Here is a 22,014-nt window from a genome sequence, read left to right as displayed (position 1 = left end):
TAACAGGCTGAGCAAGCCATGGAGAGCAAGCCACTTTCCACGACCTCTGGGGTCCTGCCCTGTTTGAGTTCCTGTCCCAACTTTCTTCAGTGATAAGCAGTGATGTGGAAGTATGAACCAAATAACCCTTTCCTGCCCTTGCTTTAGCCATGTTTCATCACAGCAGTAGAAACCCTAAGACATGTTGGTGTCAGGATAGTGGGGTATTGCTGTGACAGACCTGGCCATGTTGTTTTTTTTTTTTTTTTTTTTTTTTTTTGGGGGGGGGGAGGGAAGGAGAGGGAGGAGGTGGGGAGAGAGACCTGAAGGTGGGAAACATGTTGGGAGGGTCTAGAAGCACTGTGAGAAGGGGTAGATACGATCAAGACACATTGTATTTTTGTACAAAACTGTCAAATAATCAATTAAAAATCTCAGTTAAAAAGAAGAAGCAGGGCTTGGTTGGCGGGCCCTGGGCAGGGACTGTGCCCTCAGGAGGCACCATGGGGCTCCACTTACAGCCTGCTTTGCAGTGTGGCCCATCTTCCTGACAATGCACTTTTGCATTTGTAATGAAGCCTTCCCCAAGTCTGTACTGTGCTGTATTAAAAACTTTTTTCTTTGTAACATTAGCTCGAGTCGGATACTTTGTTATGGTAAAAGTGGACTAAGGACACAGGATTTTGATATCACGGCTAACAATCATAAATCTCAAAGAAGCAGAGTCATCTGATGGAAACCTATGGAGACTGTTAGTGATACATCACTAACGCTCAGCTCAGATATCCTTTTGTAACTCGAAGGTTCTTTCTACACAGACATATATTTCAGGTTAAAAGTAATTTCACAGCTGGGCGCTGGTATTAAACACCTTTAATCCCAGTGCTCAGGAGGCAGGGGCACGCAGATCTCTGTGAGTTCAAGGCTAGCCTGGTCTACAGAGTAGGTTTCAGGATAGCCAGGGCTGTTATGGAGAAACCCTGCCTCAAAAAACCAAAACAAACCAAAAAAGTAATTTCACATCTATATTAGTCAAATCGGATACAATAATAAACACAGGATTAATTTAATAAAATTTTTATTTAGCTATAATATACATCTTCAACAGCTTAAATGAAAATTTTTTTCATGATGTTAAGTGAACTCTACTTTATTTTCTTTGAGAATATCCCTTTTTTCATTAAAATAATTTCTAAACCACTCTATATGCTCGACTTTCTGCTTAACACTCAGATATGGGTTTTTTGAAAGGCCACTGGTCACCAGCTCCATGAAGAGGCGAATTGGTCCTTTCTTGGGGAAGCCCTCCAGGTACTTATCCAAAAATATATGGTCATGGAATTCTGAATCATCGTCATCAAAACCTGAGAAATAAAAAAGCAACATAACTGTGAATGTAAAGCCGAGCTCATAAAATTAACATTAGTGATGTATCAGCATAGTTAGAAGCATAAATTGTGAAGTTAGACCTAGTTTGACCACCAATTTAACAAATTGACTGTGAGCATCAGTTTCTCAAAACACAGAATGAGAAAAAGAAAGAACATCCTCCTAGGGTTGTTGTAGAGACTAAACAGAAGCAGTACCTGAGACACAGTGACTCTTCACCTAATGAAGAAGCAACTGTTACTCACAAATATTGTTAACATCTCACAAGCATGTTACATATATATAAAATGTTAATGTACATATTGTGTAAGTATTTAAAAGTAAAGTAAGATAGAATCATAAAAAAGATGTTCAAGTAGCCTAAAAGAAGAAAACACAAATGATAAATACAAAAACGAAAATATTCCAACAATTCAAAACTTTGTTTGGTCTTTCAGCTGGCTCTCACCTAACCCAGCCTGGTCTGGACACTCTGCTTCCATATCCCAAATGCCAGAGCACATCTGAGCATCCCCACACCTGGCTCCACAATTACTTTCAATGTAAATGACCCAAACACACCTCGACCATATGTTGGTATTGTGGACATAAAACTACCATCTGGGACTGGGGAGATGGCTTGCCGCCCAAGTCTCATGACTTGAGTTGATCCTCAGAACCCATGTAAGAAAGCCAGATGCAACAGGGCAAACCTCTGTGCTCCCAGTGTAGCCCCTACTGGAATGGGAGGCAAGACAGAATTGCTGGAATCCTCTGGGTCAGCTGGCAGGACACACAGCAGTAAGCAAGACAGAACCTGTCTCAAAACATGGTGAAAGGTGAAGACTGCCATCCAAATTGTCTTCAAACTTGTGTGACTCATACAGCCAAGGATAACCTTGAACTTCTGATCCACCTATCTCCACCTCCAAAATGAAAGGCTAAACCTGTGTGCTATGGAGTCCTGGGGATGTAACCCAGGATTTCATGTGAACTAGGCAAACGCTCCACTGACTGAACCACCTCCATGGTTCCCATGATATATTGATATATAATTTTACTCCTCTAGTTTTATTATCAAATATCTAGAATTGAATTAAATTCCAACCACCTTTAAAACAACAATTTAAAATAAGATGGACAGGTTTCTTCCCAGACACCAGTGTTCTGAGATCCACATACACACCTAACTACAAACTAAAATGGAACCCTGCAGAGCAACCCCTGGTTGATAATTGTCAGGAGATTCGGAAGTAACACCCACCTGCTTCGTTGTTAACTGGGAACTCCCATAGCTTCCCCTCTTTTGTCCACTGGATCATCTCCTCAAATCCATTCCCCAAAGGCTGTTCATTTACTGTGGCTAGCTGCTTAGCAAATTCTATCTCCCAGAGAGAAGGGGGTGCTTCTATGTGATAAAAAGAAAAAGTGTTTAAGTATATGAAAATATAAACACCGATTATTATTGTTGTATTTTTTTATTCTTCTCTTATATATTCCCTATCCCTCCTCTTCCCCGGTCTCTCCTCCCCCACATCCCCTCTCCCCCAGACCCAACCCCCATTCCATCTCCCCTCAGAAAAGGGCAGGCCTCCCAGGGATTTCAATCAAACCCTAAGAGTCCAGACAGCTTAGTGGATTAAGGCACTGGTCACCAAGCCTGCCTACCCTAGTGTGATTCCCACCCACCTACATGGCAAATAAACTCTTGAAAGCCGTCCCCTGCCTGACCTCCACACTCAAACCCATGTTCACACATACAAATACAAACACAAAATGAATAAAAATGCAATGAAAATTAATTAAGATGTTATTATCAATTCTATATTACACATATTTTCAGACCTTGGTATTCAGAATTAGTTTATAATAAAAGGCTACCAGGAGTTAATATTGTAATAAAAATGAAAAATACATGGTATAAGGATAAGAATGGCAGCTTTTACTCACACCATGCTAGGTTATTACTGCCACCTCTACTAGGAAAAAAGTTTACATTTTAAGAATGGTTTTGCGAATTTGATGTTTTGGCTTTGATTTGTTTAATTTTTTGAGCCGTCTCTCTGTGTAGAACTCAGGTCTTCCTGCCTTAGCCGCCTCCAAGAATTACTGGTATGCCAGGCTGAATGTACATAATACACATGATTTTCACTTTCAAAGTCCCAGTCTGTCAAAATTAGTCACTAGTGATGACAATGGTGGCATACAGCGTGACCCTAGCACTTCAGCGCCTGAGACAGGAGAGTCAGGAGTCTAAGATCATCCTCAGCTACAAAGACAGAGGTTCCCAGGTCTCTGCAAACACCAGGCCAGCAGTGTCATCAGAGAGAGGCACAGGAAGGTGCTTCACAACTCAGTAGCTGGTGTTGGTTCACAGAGTCTGACCTCAAGGAGTTTATTTCAGGCACAGCACTATTTGGGAGAAAAAGTTTCCAAATGATAATTAACTCAATCCTGTACTCACAATAAAGCGTAAGACATGATTACATTGAAATACTTTGTAAAGTTCATGTAAAGATAATTCTACAGATTGACTACATGTGACATCTTCCATAAAGACAGATTCTACAGACTGACAGAGAAAAACAAGCTCATGATAGGGTCTGGGGAAGGATCTGGTGTGTGCTCTCACCACGAAAGTGGGGGCTATAACCGCCTCTGCTCCCAGCCTTCTCTGCAGCAAAGAGGTTACACATCCTCTGTGAGCAGAAGGACCTGTGCCTCCTACAGAGTTCAAGGTCATTTTTGACTACCTAGAATCTGACCTACAGGACAGCCTGTCAAGAAAAAAAAAAAAAAAAAAAACCAAACTAATGAATGCTGAGCATTCAGCCTGTGAAAGATGTTTTAAAACACGTTTATTTAATCTCCACAATCAGCCATGAGTAAGGTAATACATGGCAGCTGTGTACCACCATCTTCCATGCTTTAACTCATTTACTTTTGAAAAATCATCTTTCAAGAATGAGTCACACTCTCACCAGCCATTGCCAATGGTAATATAAATGTTATAGGCACTTTGGCAAAGCAATTTGAGTAAATTAAAATTTTAAACCAAGACTATCCTCTACCAAGAACTCTCCAGCTACCTATCCCACATGGTGTGAAGACACAGGCAGGGTAACTGCCCAGTACCCCTTCACTGAATCACCCAAAGCCCCCTGGTTATGTGTTAGGAACTGCCACCACCTCCTGGCCTCTCCATCCTTTGGAACTGTGCTGTTTGCTGGAGACTACCACTTCTTCCTGCCTCACCAACCCTCTGGGTCCTACTACATCCCAGAATGGTTCCACCTCAGTCAAGGTTTCTGTTGCCACGATAAAACACCATGACCAAAGCAACTTGGGGAGAAAAGGATTTATCCCATTTTACAGATTATAATCTAACATGCAGGGAAGTCAGAGCAGGAACTCAGGCAGGGACTGATGGAAGAACACTGCCTACGGCTTGCTCCTGATGGCTTGCTCAGTTTACCTTGTTTCACATTCTAGGACCACCTGTCCAGGAGTGGCGCAGTGGGCTGGGCCCTCCCACATCAATCATTAAACAATAAGTCCCACAGCTTACTCAGGTCAACCTGGTAGGGACATTTTCTCAACTGACATCCCCTCTTTGCAAATTACTCTAGATTGTTGTCAAGCTGACAAAAACAACAGACAAACAAACAAAAACTAACCAGGATAGGTCCCCACAACAGGAACCCTCTAGAGACCAGGTAGGCTACCCATGTTCAGCTCCCCTACATTCTGATAGCCCTAAGTCAAGAAGCACACCTCACCATCACCAGTAGACAGCACCTGGGGTACAGGAGACAAAGAAGTACTCCAAGCAAATGAACTCAAAAAAAGCAGGCATTCTAATACTTGACAAGTAAGACTCAAAACCAAACTAGTCAGCACAGATAAAGAAAGACATATCATTCTTATCAAAGGAAAAAAATCTATCAGGAGATTAGTACAATCTCAAACATATGCAGGAGCACCCAATTTCAGAAGAGAAGCATTGTTAGTTAGATCTAAAACCACAGACTGATCCCAACACAGTGATAGTGTGTGAGTTCAATTCTCTTCTCTCACCAATAGACTGGCCATCCAGAAGAAAGCTAAGCAGAGAAACTCTGGATAGAGTTCAATAATATCATATCAACAGGCCAGCAAGAATCTACTGAACATTCCACTCAAACACTAAGGAACATATTCTTCTCATCTTCAAATTAGAGCATGTTTGTCCTAGTATGTATTAGGACAGAAATCTCAAAAGATACAGAAAACAGAAATCACATCCTATATTCTGTCTGACCGCAATGGGATAAAGCTGTGTAACCACAGAAATTACATAAACATATGGGAGTCTAAACAACATGCTACTGAATGATAATTGGGTCAAGGAAGGAATCAAAAAGGAAATTAAATAATTTCTAAAATTGAATGACAATGAAAACACACAAAAATGTGGGACATACTGAAGCCAGTCCTAAGAGAAATACAGAACTAAATACCTGCACAAGAATTTTTGAGGTCTCAAATTAATAACTTAATCACCTGAAGGCATTGGAAAAACAGTAACAATACCCCAAAAAAGTAGATGGGAAGAGATAATCAAAATCAGAGCTGATATTAATATTTCAGAAACAAAAAATACAAAAAAAATCAATGAAATGAAAAGTTAGTTTTTTAAAAAAAAAATTGTCAAGAAGCCAAATTAACCAAAATGAAAAGTATTCAATTTTACTCCCCCCCCCCATTCTTTCCCTCTCTCCCTCTCCTATTCTGGGTAGTAAGTTGCTCAAAAGCAGGAACCCCAGATTAGTTATCTTTATGTACCAGCAGAGAGTTATAATGCAAATAGTGGGGGAATAATACTTCTTAACCAAAAGTAGCAGCCAACTGAAGCTCTCGATTATTTATCTGGTGGTACTGATCTCTCCAGATCCCACAGGATGCAACGTTTTAAGGGGGAAGCAAGATCCAAATTAGCACTGTCAACTCTTTTATTCATAGGTCAATGACAGGAAGAAATGGAAATGCAAATACAACTGTTACAATCAGAACACCAAGGCCATCTTTGAAAGACATAATGCTTCTCCACCTTGAGAAGTCTTGTTCTTAACAAACCTGCTTCAGGTGCTTCATCAGCAAATGCCTTAACGTCAAAAATGCCAAGTCTTTTCCCCTTGAATAAACCTTTCCTAAGATAAAAACATTTAAAAAACACACCTTAGTAAGATACATTTATAAAATGTCAACAACAACCACCTAAGGAAAAAATGTACATGAAACAATTTATGTAGTAATTGACAACAATCACATTGACCCGCATAAGACATTTTAACTCAACTGCCATGATTTTTGGACTCCTAAGTAGAAAAAGAACATATGCCCTTATATTTTTGCTTTATAATACAACAAACCAGCTAAGTTTAATTTTCAAAATACTAAGCTGAAAGTTCTAGAAACCTTAGTGTTGTGGAAATCTATAAAAATCTGTAAAAATAAAAGTTGGTAAACTATACATTTGTTCTTGAGGACAGAAGACAATGCAAAGTTTAATTATAAATTATAGTGATAGAAGAAGGCATAGGTAAAACATGCCATTTTATTCCATTGATATCTCTTTAAAAAAAAGCATGCCATTTTATAAAAAAGCAATCAATCTGCAATTTAAAAGTAGCTCTTAACTTTCTTTACATAGCTATTTTTACAAACTGCTGAAATTAATGTCAGAGAGTTAATATGCAACTTCTCTAGGTATACTTTAATTAAATATGATGTTTGTCAACTTGGCACAACCTACAATGACCTGGAAGAAAGTCTCCATGAGGGATTGCCTACATCAAGCTGGGCTGAACCTGTCAATGGAGGGTTAGTTGATCCGGTGGCACCATGTCCTAGGTAGATCCTGGGCTTTGGGCTTTTTAAGTATAGAGAGGGTCTGAGCACAAGCAAACATGCACGTCTCCATGCTCTTCACTGTGGGTGTGACTTCCCTGCCACCAAGGGCTGTAAGCAAGACCCTTGGGCTAAAATAAACCCCTACTCTCCAAGCTGCTTTTTGTCAGGGTACTTTATCATAGCAACATAGATAGAACCAGGACAAACTGCTTTACTCATCAATTCACTTCTTTTTTCCATATAAAGGAAATCTTCCTTTTTAATTTACTTATTTACTTGAATAAAACTAGTAGCAGATTAAAAACCGTTCATAAACTATAGGAATAGTTTGAAAAATAACTCTGAAACTTCTTTTCTCCATCAAATTACTAAAGTAGAAAAATTGCAAATTAAAAGAAATAGGAGAGACTTCATTCATGTAAAGGTTTGCTCCATTAGGTGCCTGTGTGGCTGTAAACACTGGCCTTCCTAATCTGGAGTTCTACCTGCCAGGAATCCTAGCACTTGGGAGACAGAGGCAGAAGGAGCTGAGTTCCAAGCTCCTCTGGCCATCTGGTCTACACAGTAATACCATGACCCTACAAACAACAAGAAATAGGTCTTCTGTCCAGAAGTGTCCTCGGGGCCTCAGGTTCTTTTCCCTCCTAAACATTACTCATTACAGAGCAACAGAATAATAGACTAAAGCAACATCTTATAAAGGTAGATTATACTGTCCATGGACATTTAAGAACAAATGGCTGGAGGGGTGTGTTTGTGTGTGTGTACTTGCTGAGCAGCTACTACACTTACACAGCTGACTCCAGTTACCTCTGTAGGTTAGTGTACTGGTTAGACATACTGCTATCTTCATTGCCTTAGACTCATGTAGAAGGCACAACTATGGGCAGTTTGTGAAGGCAAGTTCAAGAGGGGTTTATATGAGGGAGGGTCATCACTTTTTTGGCTTTAAAGGGAAGAATGCAAGTTTTATGTAACTAAACAACTTCCAACTGCAAAAAAAACTATGTAAAGAATGGCTTAGTGTCTAACAGTTTCAAATTAGCAAGTTCAAACAACTACAAATAATTTACCACTTTAAGGTGATATTGGGACTTTAGTTATGATCTTTAAAATCTATATTTATGTATATGCATTTTCTTAGGGTCTCACTCTGTAGACCAGGCTAGTCTCAATCTTAAGAGCTTCTTGCTCCCCCTCCCAAGTGCTAGGATTACAGGTATGCACCACCGTGGTCTTATTATTTTTGGGACAGTCTCATTCTATCCCAGGCTGAACTGGAACTCACTGTGAAATCCAGAGTGGCCTGAAACTCACCATGCTCCTCCTGCCTCAGGCTCCCCTGTGTCGGATTACAGGTGTAAGCCACCAAGCCTGGCCTTTTTACTGATGAATTATTTCTCTAAGGTATGAAGAAAGGGAATCATAACTATATATATAAATGTTCAGTGTTAGAAACATTCAGCATGAAATCTTGTAAATTCATTTGTTCAGAATTTGGCCAGCACCACTTATTCTAAACACACTCTGATTCATGGTATAGGTAAATGTAGCACTGTTAAACTCAGGATATTCTTCTCCAGGAAAAGGCAGTGATTTCCAGTTCAGCCTGAGCATACCTTTATACCCAATACTGCAAGTTGCACTTGTTGGGCAAACAAGCACAGAGGTCCTTGTACTCATGCAGAAGCACTAAGAGAACCAGGAATGTTAGTCCCACAGGGGTGTCTCCTCCATGGAGGAGGATAAACTCAAACCCCTGCACTCCATCAGGGAGCTGAGAGTGGATTTTCATGACCTGGTGACCTTTCTGTTGTCTGTGGAGGCAGACCTCACCCAAATTCCCCAGAATGGTTATTCCAGACTCTTCTCTCCCTAGACCATTACCCATCCTTAGGGGAGATGTCTGTCACAAGTACTTTATGGCCTGCTAACCTCAATGTTATGGGCAGGGCCCACACTAGGTCTTTAGCCACAGAACACACCCTCAAGGTCACATGGACTTTGTAAAAGAGCCTCTATGTAGTCACACCTTAAGCTTTATTATGCACCTGGAACTGGACTGACTGGGCTGACTGCCGCCTGGAAACTTTTTCCCAAATTGTTGACAAGGAGCCACGTGGGATTAGACCCCTCGAAGTTGTCATCTCTCTGAAGATCACGGCCTGCAATGATACCAGTAGGGACCTCCCACATGAACCAATATGCACGAATATACGATAATTCTTTAGGTCATGAGTTTCAGTTGAGATTTCAGATGTGTTGGCTAGTTTCATGTCAATGACCCAAGCTAGAGCCATTTTGGAAGAAAAACCTCAATTGAGAAAATACCCTGACTAGCCCTGTGGGCAAACCTGAGGTACATTTTTTAAAATTGATGACTGATGTGGGAGGGCCCAGGTCACTGGGAAAGTGGTCCTGAGTTGTAAAAGCAAGGCAGGGTGACCAAGCCAGTAAGCATAGTTCCTCCACGGCCTCTGCTTCAGTCCTTGCTTCTAGGTGTCTGCCCTGAGTTCCTGCCCTGAGACTTCTGATTCTGTTTCCTGGAAGTGTGAGATGAAATAAACCCTTTCCTGCCCAAGTTGTTGTTGGTCATGGTTTTTTATCACAGCAGTATTAAACCCTAACTAGGTATCCACAATGATCACAGATCTATCAGTAATAATATGCGGAATCAATTAAGACTATAGTCGAGTAAAACACTACACAACAAAATCCAGTAGACTACAAAGCTTGAGTACCTTTGTTTAAAATCAGTTTGCTTCGCCAGGTTAAGAGAACTGTCCATTCCTTCATCAAACTGAATCTGGTGCTGTGGTCTTGTACTAACTCTAGAAGTGGATCTGGCAATTTTCATATCTGATATTATGTGATGGTAACTGAAATAAAAAGGTCAAGCGCATTAGGAATCTTAGTTGCACTAGAGTAGCAAACTTTTCTTAAGAGGAGATATACTATTTAATCATTATTCCACTTTTATGCCCCAATGAAAGCATAAAGATTTATGAGTAAATAAAGTTACATCTTATATGACAGACATTAAGATGCATGTCTCCAATTTTAAAATATACTCTTAAATTTTTATTTGGAAGATGACAATATCAGTTATAAAAATTAATATCCAGAGGAACAGATAGGAAAATACAAACAAGTATACTTGTACCTATCACCTACATTGACAATTACATTAAAATTGAAGACAAGATATATTTGCTGTCTTACATAAATAGGATTGCTGTGATAGTTAGGGATATTTACTCTTTGATCCTTTAGAGACAAATGCTCTCCATGTGCTCACTGAGAAAAGATTTATGTCATCCCCAAAGAAGAGCAGTGCCATATCTATGACTTTGGGCAGTCGGCAGTAAAACTCAGAATAAACTGAGAGACAAGAAGGACGCATTGACTAGACTGCAGAAGTGTTCGGCAGTTAAGAGCACTTGCTGCTCTTAAAAAAAAAAAAAACCAGGGATCTTTGGTTCCCAGCATGCACCCACATGGCAGCTCAAACTGCCTACAACTAATTCTAGGGTCCAAAACTCTCTTCTGACGCTGCAGGTTCCTGCACGCACACAGTACAGATACACACACTTAGATACACACACATAAATTTTTGTTTGTTTGTTTTTTTTTTCAAGACAGGATTTCTCTGTGTAGCTTTGGAGCCTGTCCTGGAACTCATAGAGATCCGCCTGCCTCTGCCTCCTGAGTGCTGGGATTGAAGGCTTGAGCCACCACCACCCAGCATAAAATAGTCTTTAAAAGGAAAAGGATATGCTGAAAAGCTCAGATCAAACATAAGGAAAAGGGAGGGAACGTGTCTGACATCACACCGTGAGCAAAACCAGTGGACTGTTTAACTGAGAAAAACTGACTTTCTCAGAGAATACTATCTTACTCAGTTACTTATTTTGCTTTTCTTTTTAAATATCACTACTGATTTTATCATTTCTATTTCAGGGGCAAAAAAAAAACAAAAACAAAAAAAAAAAAAACCTATTTGCTTAAAACAAAAGGAGCTGGAGAGAGGGCTCAGCAGTTAAAAGTACCACTCTTGTGAAGTGAATGTTTTAAGCTTGTTATGTGGGGTGGGAAAATGTGTAGGCATCACATGACGCAGAATGTATGCAGAGGTCAGCAGGCAGTTGTGGAGTGAGTTCACGCCTTCAAACACAAGGGCTTGCAGATACAAGGCCAAATGATGTGGCAGTAAGCTCCTTTCCCTGCTGAGTCACCCAGTTGGCTCACAAGGTGGGTTTTAGATGTAAGGTAGATGTGTGCCGCTCACCAGCCACTGTGGGAACTAGGCGTTAACTGACATGGCATCTGACCACTGACCTAACCCTGTGCTTCTCTCTGTCTTTCTGAGCCCTCATCTCTTCCTCGTGTTGCTGAAGCTGTCTGAGCAGCTCCGACTTGGTTGTCTGCTTCTCGGATGGTAGAGAATCTGCAACAGCAGAGGCGGCTGCTACCAACTCAGGACTCAGGAACTCATTTCTAAAAAGAAAATGAAACAAGGAAGGAAAACCAGAATTAGTACATCATTAGGCTTTTTGTTTTGTTTTTTTCCAGACAGGATTTCTCTGTGTAGCCTTGGCTGTCCTGGAACTCACTCTGTAGACCAGGCTTTGAACTCACCGCCCAGCTCAGGGTGTACTTTCAACAAACACAAGCCTTAGCTGTCAATTAAAAGCTCTGTGGCATTTCTTAGTTGAAAGATAATACTTTAAGAAAGTTAGGCTTTTTTTTTTTTTTAATCGTGTACAGTGATTCGTGTTTTAACATCTATCTAGCCTTTTTATTACATGTGTTGTAAAGAAATCAGTCCAAATCAAGAAAATGCTTTGAATGAAAGTTTCTTTTGTCATAAAAAAATGTTTATTTTATGAGAGTGTGTTTTAGGGTAATCCATAATGCAGCCATGGTAGCCATATTAGTGAGCTTTGATATATGACAAGAAAGGAGGGTTTATGTTTATGTATGGAATAATATTACAGTGCATCGTGAGGCAAATACTATGACTAACTCAAATCTGCAGACATTGAATTCTAAGAGAGAGATGGGAGAGAGGAGGGAGAGAGATCTGGTCAGGTGCAGGCCTGTAATCTCAGCTACTCAGGAGGCTGGGGCAGGAGGACCACAAGTACTTACTGCAAAGTGAGTTCAAGGCAAGCCTGGGTAACTTAGGGATACATTTTTTCAAAATAAAAACAAAGTGGGGGTTGGAGAGATGGCTCAGCAGTTAAGTACACTGGCTGCTCTTCCAGAGGATCCCCAGGTTCAATTCTCAGCACCCACATGGCAGCTCAAGACTATCTGTAACTCCAGTTCCAGGGGATAAATTTTTGGCTAGGCAGTGGTAGCACATGCCTTTAATCCCAGCATCTGAAGGCAGAGGCAGGTGAATCTCTGTAAGTTTGAGGCTAGCCTGGTCTACAGAGCTAATTCAGGACAGGTAGGGCTATTACACAGAGAAACCCTGTCTTGAGGGGAAAAAAAAAAAAAAAAAAAAGTAAGAGAGTGGTTGGGGATAAGCTGGTGCCTCAGTGGTAAATAAAATTATTACAAGAAACTTTTCTTCAAACTCAAAACAAATTCATCCCATTCACCAATCTTGCCCACAGCATCTTCCTGGACCAACATCAGAAGGTTATCTTTTATCTCATATATATTTATATATACCACATCACTGCTGCATAGTCCAGTATTTCTAGTTACAGTCCCTTTAGAATAGAACAGTGGTCATGTATGGTACGTACATATGCCTATCACTCAGAAGACCAACGTTACCTTTTGTTACAAAGTGAGTTTGAGGCTGGTATGAGCTACCTGAGACATTTTCTCAAAAACAAACAAACAAACATGATGGGAGATGTCATTCTGTAAATATGTTTCTCATACTGGTTAATGAATAAAGCACTGTTGGCCAATAGGAAAGCAAGATAGATGGGACTAGGAGACAAGGAGGAAAGAGGAGGTAGGAAGGAGGAGTCAAGATGGAGAGTCTGGAGAGAGCAGAACCGACAGCCGCCTCTCCCCAGTAAAATAAGACCATGTGGAAATCATAGAAATGGGTTAATAATTAAGACAGAGCTAGCCGATAAGAAACTAGTACCAACAGCATTATATCAAAAAAAACAGAGTCTCGGTGTGTTAATTGGGGCTGGTGTGGCGGCAGGGCAAGACTAGCGGCTGGCAGAAAAACCTTACTCCTTACACAAACAACAAAAAATAAAAACAAAACCCTCAAAAATTATTAAAATAAAAATAATTATAATTTATTATTTTTTAAATGTAGAAAGCAGAGGCCAGGGAGATGGTTTTATCAGGTAGCCTGATGACCTAAAGCCACCAAAAAATCTGGATGTGACTGCATACTTCTGCAACCCCAGTATTCCCAGGGCCAGAGAGATGGGACAGCAGAGTTGGCCAAAGTCTTTTATACATAGCACAGAGGCAGAAATAAGAAAGACCCCACCTCAGAAACATGGTGGAAGGAAAGAACCAGCTCCAAAACCAATTGTCCTCTGACCTCCACATTCTTGGGAAGGCCCAGCACACCTGCACTTTTACACATACACAATAAAATAAAATTTTGAATAAGTAGAAAAATAGAGTAAAACCTTTAAAAGATTTATTTGGCAATCTACATTTTCATGCTTGCCTTGTTTTTATTGTAGGAGTATCTCCAAAACAATATGCTATCGCCACTCTCTTGGCTGCCCACCAGAATGTGATGGTTAGGACTCTACTGCTACCCAACTGGGTCACAGGACATGGAGAAATCCAGTTGTACTGTCCAAGGGGCTTCGTCCCTGATGACTAGCATACACAGCACTGAGGGGAGATAATGAACTATCTTATCATCTGTGAACCTGTAGCTGCAATAACAACCAGTGTGGTCCAGCAGTGAAGTAACCAACTGCTTTCTGATTGGTTTAGGGCCTGATCCACTGGAAAAATTCATGCCTGGTGCTGTAAATCTGGCCAAGGACCCATGGTTGGGGATCTCACAGGCCCTAGGGATGAACTTAGTCCTAAAATTTTGCTAAATGGACACCCATCAAATTGCCCTCTAAATTTGTATCTTTATACTATAGATCAGTGCAGCTCTCAGACCTCACCAGAGACTTCTTTATGGAGTGGAAGGGGGTTAACAGAAACAATTGGTTGAAATGCAGAGAAAGAGCATGTAAGGACCAAGCAGCCACAACACTGGGCATCTCTGTCACCACCCTCCACTAATAAAGCTTGGGGACACTGAAGAGTGGGTGAAAAGACTGTGAAGATCAGAGCTTGGTAAGGACCAGAGTGACAACAGCATCTTCTGAGGAACACAGGGCGACTATACTCATCACCTCATGGCAGCTGCGGGTGCCTACATAAAATAAAGGTAGCCAACATTCTAGCAGGGAGAGAGAGGCTCTTGAGCCTTCACCCCTAAGTGAGAAGCTACTAACAGCTGACAGCTGCTGGAGGAGGCAACATCAGTTTTCTTAAGGGTGTCACCCTTGGTATGTTGACCAAATTCTGATGTGCTGCACTCAGTGGGATTTTTAAAAAAGAGAGAGAGGAGCCAGGCGGTGGTGGCGCATGCCTTTAATACCAGCATGCGGAAGGCAGAGACAGGAGGATCTCTCTGAGTTTGAGGCTAGTCTGATCTACAGAGAGTTCCAGGACAGGCTCCAAAGCTAGAGGAAACCTGTCTCAAAAATACCAAAAAAGAAGAGAGAGAGAGGACATGAAATTAGGAGGTGATAGGGAGATAAGGATGGACCTAGGAGGAGTCAGAGAAAGAACTGGCAGAGAAAGACATTGTATGCATATATAAAATTCTCAGACTCAATAAAAATACCACACTAAAAGTACCTTACTGAACCTTTTAAGGGATTTGTCTCATTTCAGTGATTTAAGTTATTTATATTGCACATTTATAATAACTTTAAACACATCTACTTTTTTTTTTAAGGCACTCTTACTTGTTGCTGTTTTTGAGACAATGTTTCCCTATGTAGCCCAAGTTGGTCTAACACAATACTGCAGTCTGCATGGTCTAACCTGAGTGCTGCGAATACAGATGTGTACCTTGCCAAAATGCAATCCATGATAAGTACTTGTAGATGTATGTGTATTTTTTTTTTTTATTGTTTTTCTGAGATAAAGTCTATGTAAACCAGGCTGGCCTCAAATTCACAATACTCTCTTTCTTGCTCCCAAATGCCGGAATTACAGCCATGTGCCACCATACCTAGCTACAAATATCTGCTTGTACCTTAAACACACACACACACACACACCCCTAAAGTAACTATTAGAGACCCTGTACTTCTGCAACTATTAGAGACCCTGTACTTCTACGGCTCCATTATTTCAATGCCTCAAGCACTATAATCTAATAGATTGTTTACTATAAGAAAAGGCTTATTGGAACACCAAGATTAGTCTCCAAGAACATCCAATTGGGATTACTCACCTCTTCTCTGGAGGGTCTTCTGGAGCTCTTCGATGCCTTCTTACTATACCCTGCAGATTGGCAGAAGGTCTTTTGCCACGAGGCTTTGTTGTTTGTACATTTACTGTGCTAAGTTCAACTTTCATGTTTTTAAGAATGTCTAGCAGGTTTTTTTTTGAAGTCTCCTCTCCTTTGCCTTGACTCTCTCCTGCCTTCTGGGAAATTTCATTGGCTGGAACAGACTGGCTGTCTTTCTTGCTATAGATCAAGTTACCAGTGCCAAAATGTCTTTGGATATTAATTTCTATCCTGGAATGACATATTAGAAAATAACAGAAAAGTATAATACAAAAATAATAACATAATAACTGAAAAAAAAAACCCACTTTTACATTGAAAAGAATTTCAATTTAAGCCCTTTCCATTTTCTTTGCTTTCTATTATTTATAACCAAAACAGAAGCAATTTAGTATATACCCTTGGCCTCACTTTTACAATAATGCTTGTGTACAATTTTCACACCACATCAATCCAAAGGTAAGCATTATCCCCATCTTACAGAGAAGGAAACTGAAAACACAGAAATAACTTGCCTGTGGCTAAGATAATACACCATTACTAAAAGCAATGAATGGGGAAAAAGATAATACACCATTACTAAAAGCAATGAATGGGGAAAACGAGCTTATTTGGCTTTATGATTCCAGAGAGAGAACAGGCCATCAGATGAAGATCAGATGAAGAAGAGTGGCAGAAAGGCAGGGCATGGCAGCAGGTGAATCCCCAACTGCAAAGCAGAGAGAGCAAACTAGAAGTGGCACAAGGCCTTTAATCTCTCAAAAGTGACCTAATACCTCCAGCAACACCACACCTCCTAAACCTCCCAAACAGTGCAGCCAACTGGGGACCGAGTCTTCACCTATCTGAGCCTGATGCCAAGCTAATATTCTACTCCCTGGCCCCTACTGGCTCCTGGCCACATCATAATGCAAAAATGTATTAATCTAATTGTAAAAGTACCTATAGTCTTTCACACTGTTTAAAAGTTCAAAGTCTCTTTTGAGAGTCAAGGTAATCTCTTAATTGTAACCTGTTAAAATCAAGAAGCAAATTACACACTTACTACATGCAATGGCACAGAAAGTATATTGTTATTCCAAAAGGGAAGAATGGGGCATAGTGAGGAAATGCCAGACCAAAGCAAGACAGGAACCCAGCAGGGTAAATACCAAATCCCATAGCTCCAAGTGTGATGTTAAAAGATGTGGATGGTTGCCAGGCGTTGGTGGGAAACACCTTGAATCCCAGCACTGGGGAGGTAGAGGCAGGTGGATCTCTGTGAGTTTGAGGCCAGCCTGATCTACAGAGCGAGTTCCGGGACAGCTAGGGCTGCTACACAGAGAAACCCTGTCTTGAAAAAGAAAACAAAAAATAAATGAATAAAACTATAGTCCTAATCTTTCATCTGAGTTTATTTTCTCTGAGAATATCTCTTGAGCTTCCCCAAATTTTGGGGGGATGTCAGTAGATCACTTGTCTAGCAAGCAAAATCCCTGAACTAAATCCCCAGCATCAAATCAAAGATCCAAGTCCTTCCCCTCAGACACTGATTTCACATTCATAATGTGGGTTCCTACAGCAAGTTAGCTCTGCATTTTAAAAATGATGACATATTGAAACATCTTCCTCAAACAACTTTCTCCTTCTGTCAATTCTCTGGGACAGTCAGCTGAAATAATTGGTCTATTACTTCATCACAAGTCACAATCCATTAACTCTATTCTGCGCAAGTCTCTCCCTCCAAGGAGTTGATCCTTTCCATATCGACTGTTCAGCTTGCTTCAGCGCTGTATTGAATCAAACAGGGGTGCCCAGAAAGGATACCATGAACCTCTTACAATTTCCAGGCGTCCCTATTTGGTCTGCTACAGTTACGTGTGGAGAAAATGAAGTACTCTGTGCTTACCTATGCCTTCGTCACTACACTTGAATTGCCTCCTTGGTGGGACTATTGTCCAGAATGGCAGGACTGTCTTAATCAGAGCCCATCAGCAGTACCTGACACATTGCGGGCACTTAAATACTGCAGTCGGGAATAAAGGAAGGAGGCGTTGATGAGGCGACAAAAAAGTCTTAGGAAGCATAGAATGAAAGAAAAAGACCTCTCTTTTGGAGCATGAACAAAGATCAGTAGCGGCAAGCCGGTGGGGCAGGCGTGCAGCACAAAGTCCCGGGGACGGAGACGAGGCAGGTCGTCACCGGCCAACACTGGGCAAGCTGCCATCTCTTTCTACGATTTCTCTTTGCCCACATGTAAAACAACCGCTCCTAAGAGCCTATGGTTTCCGTATCGACCCTAGGCGGCTGGAGAAGCTGGGACTGCGAGTACGGGCGTGAGGAGCCCTGGAAGACCCGGAAGGCGCCTGGAACGCTTACCTGCCAGTTCCGGACCGAGCCGCGGGTAGCGCGCACACAGCCACCGAGACATCCCAGTTTCCAGGGGACAAAGGAAGGCCGGAGAAGGGGCGAGGACGTACAAACGCCGGTATTCTGTGGAGCATCGCGTAAAAATAAACTCAAGCAAAAGCACAACCGGAAACACAAACTCAAGCAACAGAACGAACGAACTAGTGCATCCCTCCGCCAAAAATGTCCCCCGAGATGGTTTCCGCCCGCTCGCTTCCTTGCATTTAGGATTCCGGCAGGCAACAGAGGCCTGTAATTGTGTTCCGGCGTCTTTGGCTACCTAGATCCAGCTGTTTCTATGCTCTCGGATTCTGGTGTCTGAGTGGAATCCACATCTAGGATCTGTAAGGGTACAGGACGGAGGGAGAGAATGGGATCATCAACCAAACAAGTGATTGGGGCAATAGAGAACTGGCCGTACTGCCTGTCCCGCCCTCCCATGAGTGACAGGGTCCATCTGCCGCCGCTTGGTTTAGAAAGAAATTACTGGTCAAGTTCTGGGCTAGGTGTTTCCAAGGTTCTTTCGTCTCTTTTCCAATGAATTGAAAATAAGGGATCACACAGGATTTGAGAAATAAGCAAGTTGATTTTATTTAGAGTCAAGTGGTAGCGAAAATTAAAGAGAAATGTACTGTCAAGATTGACAGGTCACCACATGAGTGAAGATACTAAGGGGTGAGGCGGGTTGCTGGAGCCTTTTATAGGGACTGGATGAGAACTGGAAAGAAGCTTCGTCTGCAGAGACTGACGGGCTGATTAGAACTGGGGTACTCTGGAGAGACAGGAATGTTGCAGTCCAGAAACTAATTCAATTACTTTATTTTAGGCTAGTTCTACACCCACTTCCTCCATGTAGTCATTCCTTGCCACCTCTGTGTTGATACTAACTTTTTAGAATATATTCACTTAGCTTCCACCAACCCAAAATCTCAGATAGCATCTGAGCCTGGGCCTGTGGAAATACTTCTCCCACCGGGTGGTGGTCCAGCACACCTTTAATCCCAGCACTCCGGAGGCAGAGGCCAGGGGGATCTCTGTGAGTTCGAGGCCTTCCTGGTGTAGAGTGATTCCCAGGATAGGCTCCAAAGCTACAGACACAAAGCCTGTCCAGAAAAAAAGAAAAAGAAAGAAAAGAAAAAGAAGCGCTTCTCCCAATTTGTTGTACCTGCGTCTTTGATATTCTTGCCAAGGTATTTTAATCTTGTCCTGATAGTACTTTCTTTGTTCTGTTAAACTATAAAAACATAACAAAACTGCTTCCATGCTGAAATATGGAATTTGGATTAACCAAGATATGTGTTCCTGAGCCATGGTCACTCAAGATGGCTCCAGAATAAATCATATCTTATTCCATTTAAGATGAGAGCTATGGGTTTGTTTGTTTGTTTTTAACATGGACAGTTATGACACCACAACGTGGGGATCTGAGACAGATCCACTTTTCACTGGAGGACTCCCTGAATGGAAGCCCAGTACCTGCATGGACCCATTGAGTCCAGACCACCTGGTATTATTTTCTCATGGATTTTCTGAGGAATATCTTCATAGAACCCAATCCTGCCATGTAACAAGGCTGGCAAATATAGAGATATTCTAAAGAGACATTTGTGTCTCTCTACCAGAGTACCAGATTGTTGAATGAGTGGACCCTAAGGGCCATCTTATAGGATAAAACTAAAACTCAGACAATGTTGAACCAATGGTGGGTGTGATTGTGTCTGGATATTCTGTGTAGAGCTGGGTGGTTGAGGGAAAGACACCCCAAGATGAAAATTTAAGGCCTGTGTGGCAGCAGAAAGGTCGAGCCTCTCTGATGGGCTAAACCCTGAACAGCCATACAAAGGCATATTTGTTGATTGTTACACAAGTATTTCCTCATACCAAGGTTCCTAATCTAATTTACATGTCTCATTAAAAGAAAGCATCACATGTCCTCATGACTTTAGTCCTTTATTATGTATCATTTGCAATACACAATAATAAAAGTGACTCAGGTGTGCCTGAGGTGTCTTGTGACCAAAGTCACAGGATGGTTGCAATGCCCCTTTCAGTAAAATAATTCTACAAATAACAGAACACAATCACTGTTTTCCACAAGGATTCTTCAGGGTCAAAGCTATTCATTTTAATGTCAACCCTGGACACAGTGACTCTGCTAAACTCCTACAACATGACTGTACCTTGGGAAAGACTGGTTGGATGTGCTCATCCTTGGCGCTCTTTTTAAGCGTTGTTACTTCAGGACCCTAAAGGTGGATTTGGACTTGAGGGTTTGCTGGATCTCTGTCAATCTCTGTCCTCGTTTTCCATTGTGAGCACATTAAATTATCATTTATTTTTTTCTGCTTTCCACTTTTTGTTTTGTTTTGGTTTGGTTTGGTTTCGTTTTTTCGAAATAGGGTTTCTCTGTGTAGCTTTGGAGGTTGTCCTGGAACTCACTCTGTAGACCAGGCTGGCCTCAAAGTCACAGAGATCTGCCTTCCTCTGCCTCCTGAGTGCTGGGATTAAATGCCTGAAGCACTGACTCCCGGCTCTGCTTTGCACTTCTAATTTGGTTCTTTTAATAGGCTTGTTGGGGAAGGGTGGCCAGACACCCAAGTTACCTGTTAGAAAACAGTCTGGGATGACAGAGAGAGAAGAAGAGAGAGAGAAAGAGAGAGAGAGAGAGGCCCTTGGCCATTTAGAGAGAAAGGGGCATACAGACAGAATATTACCAGCTTAAATGTATATGGCAGATGTCATATTTTGTTTAAAACCTTTTGTGTTACATACTAAGTATTCCTCACAGTCTAAAGAATAAACTTTCTACTTTAATTTCCTTTAATTGTGTCATGTGTCTATGATAATTGTTTCCAATATTTTTGTTTTTTTCATATATTTTTGTGCCAATTTTTTAAACAAACTGTGGCCATTTCAGTTCCATTTTCAAATTCATTTTTATGTGCAAAACTGATTTTTTTGGCATGCCCAATTTAAATGCACATGTAGATTCAAATTTAAATATATATTAATATATAATAATCATATGTTAAGACTAGATAAGTACATTCTACTTATGAATTTGAATACTCTAAACATCTTAAAATCTATTAAAAATGACATCTTCCGGAATATTAATGCTTCAATAAATATCCCATTGAACTGGGAGCTCAGACTTCCCCCTTGCCACTTACGGTTTCTGACCCCTTGACCAGTGGTTCTCAACTTTCCTAAAACTGGGACCCTTTAATACAGTGCCTTGTGTTGTGGTGACCCCAACCATAAAATTATTTCATTGCCGTTTTCTATAATTTTGCTTGTGAGGAGCCTGCCTGACTCTGTTGTAAAGGTAGGAGCCATTATGCTGTATTTTTAAAAACAAGTTTCTATTTAGTGTGAGTTGAGTAGCTCTGTTTCCTGGAACCTGACCTTCTCCAACCATGAACTTGATTTGGTTTAAGAGTACCCTGACTCTGGCCCTCCCTGACTCTCCCTGACCTCTCCTAATCACATGGTGGGTGATCACATGATTTTTTAAAGACTTTTTAAAAAGTTTTATTATTGCCCCATTGTCTCCCTTATGTAAAACTACTGTGATTTTACTCCTTAAAGGGATCCAAGAGATGGATTCTGGGCTGCTCTTTTTAACATGATTTAGGAGGCAGTCGCTAGGCAGCACCCCAATAAAAATCAAACTTGCTTTAAATTCGGCTCAAATTGTGGTAGTGGTCTTATTCTCCTCATTGGGATTAACACTAGTTATGAATCATAGTGTAAATATCTGATATGCAACCCCAAAGGGGTCAAGACCCATAGCTTGAGAAACCACTGCCTTTAGCCAACAGGCCAAGGAAAAGTAGTGTTAGCAGGGGTAATTG

General features: G+C 41.1%; 1 protein-coding gene across 1 annotated transcript; it reads right to left on the bottom strand.

The window, feature by feature from the left end:
- Positions 1-1,075: 1,075 nt before the first annotated feature.
- Mrps31 (mitochondrial ribosomal protein S31) lies at positions 1,076-18,435 on the bottom strand. The gene is made up of 7 exons (XM_051182099.1): positions 18,128-18,435; positions 15,713-16,000; positions 11,578-11,736; positions 9,981-10,118; positions 6,463-6,536; positions 2,612-2,755; positions 1,076-1,343 (listed from the first exon to the last, which is right to left on the bottom strand). The coding sequence occupies exons 1-7, from the start codon at positions 18,250-18,252 to the stop codon at positions 1,114-1,116; spliced, it is 1,158 nt and encodes a 385-aa protein (XP_051038056.1). The 5' UTR covers positions 18,253-18,435; the 3' UTR covers positions 1,076-1,113.
- Positions 18,436-22,014: the final 3,579 nt, after the last annotated feature.

Source organism: Phodopus roborovskii, unplaced genomic scaffold (assembly GCF_943737965.1).
Source record: "Phodopus roborovskii unplaced genomic scaffold, PHOROB, whole genome shotgun sequence".
Classification (NCBI taxonomy): Eukaryota; Metazoa; Chordata; class Mammalia; order Rodentia; family Cricetidae; genus Phodopus; species Phodopus roborovskii.
Note: the sequence above shows the minus strand (reverse complement) of the source record. Positions and strands in the feature narration are given on the sequence as shown.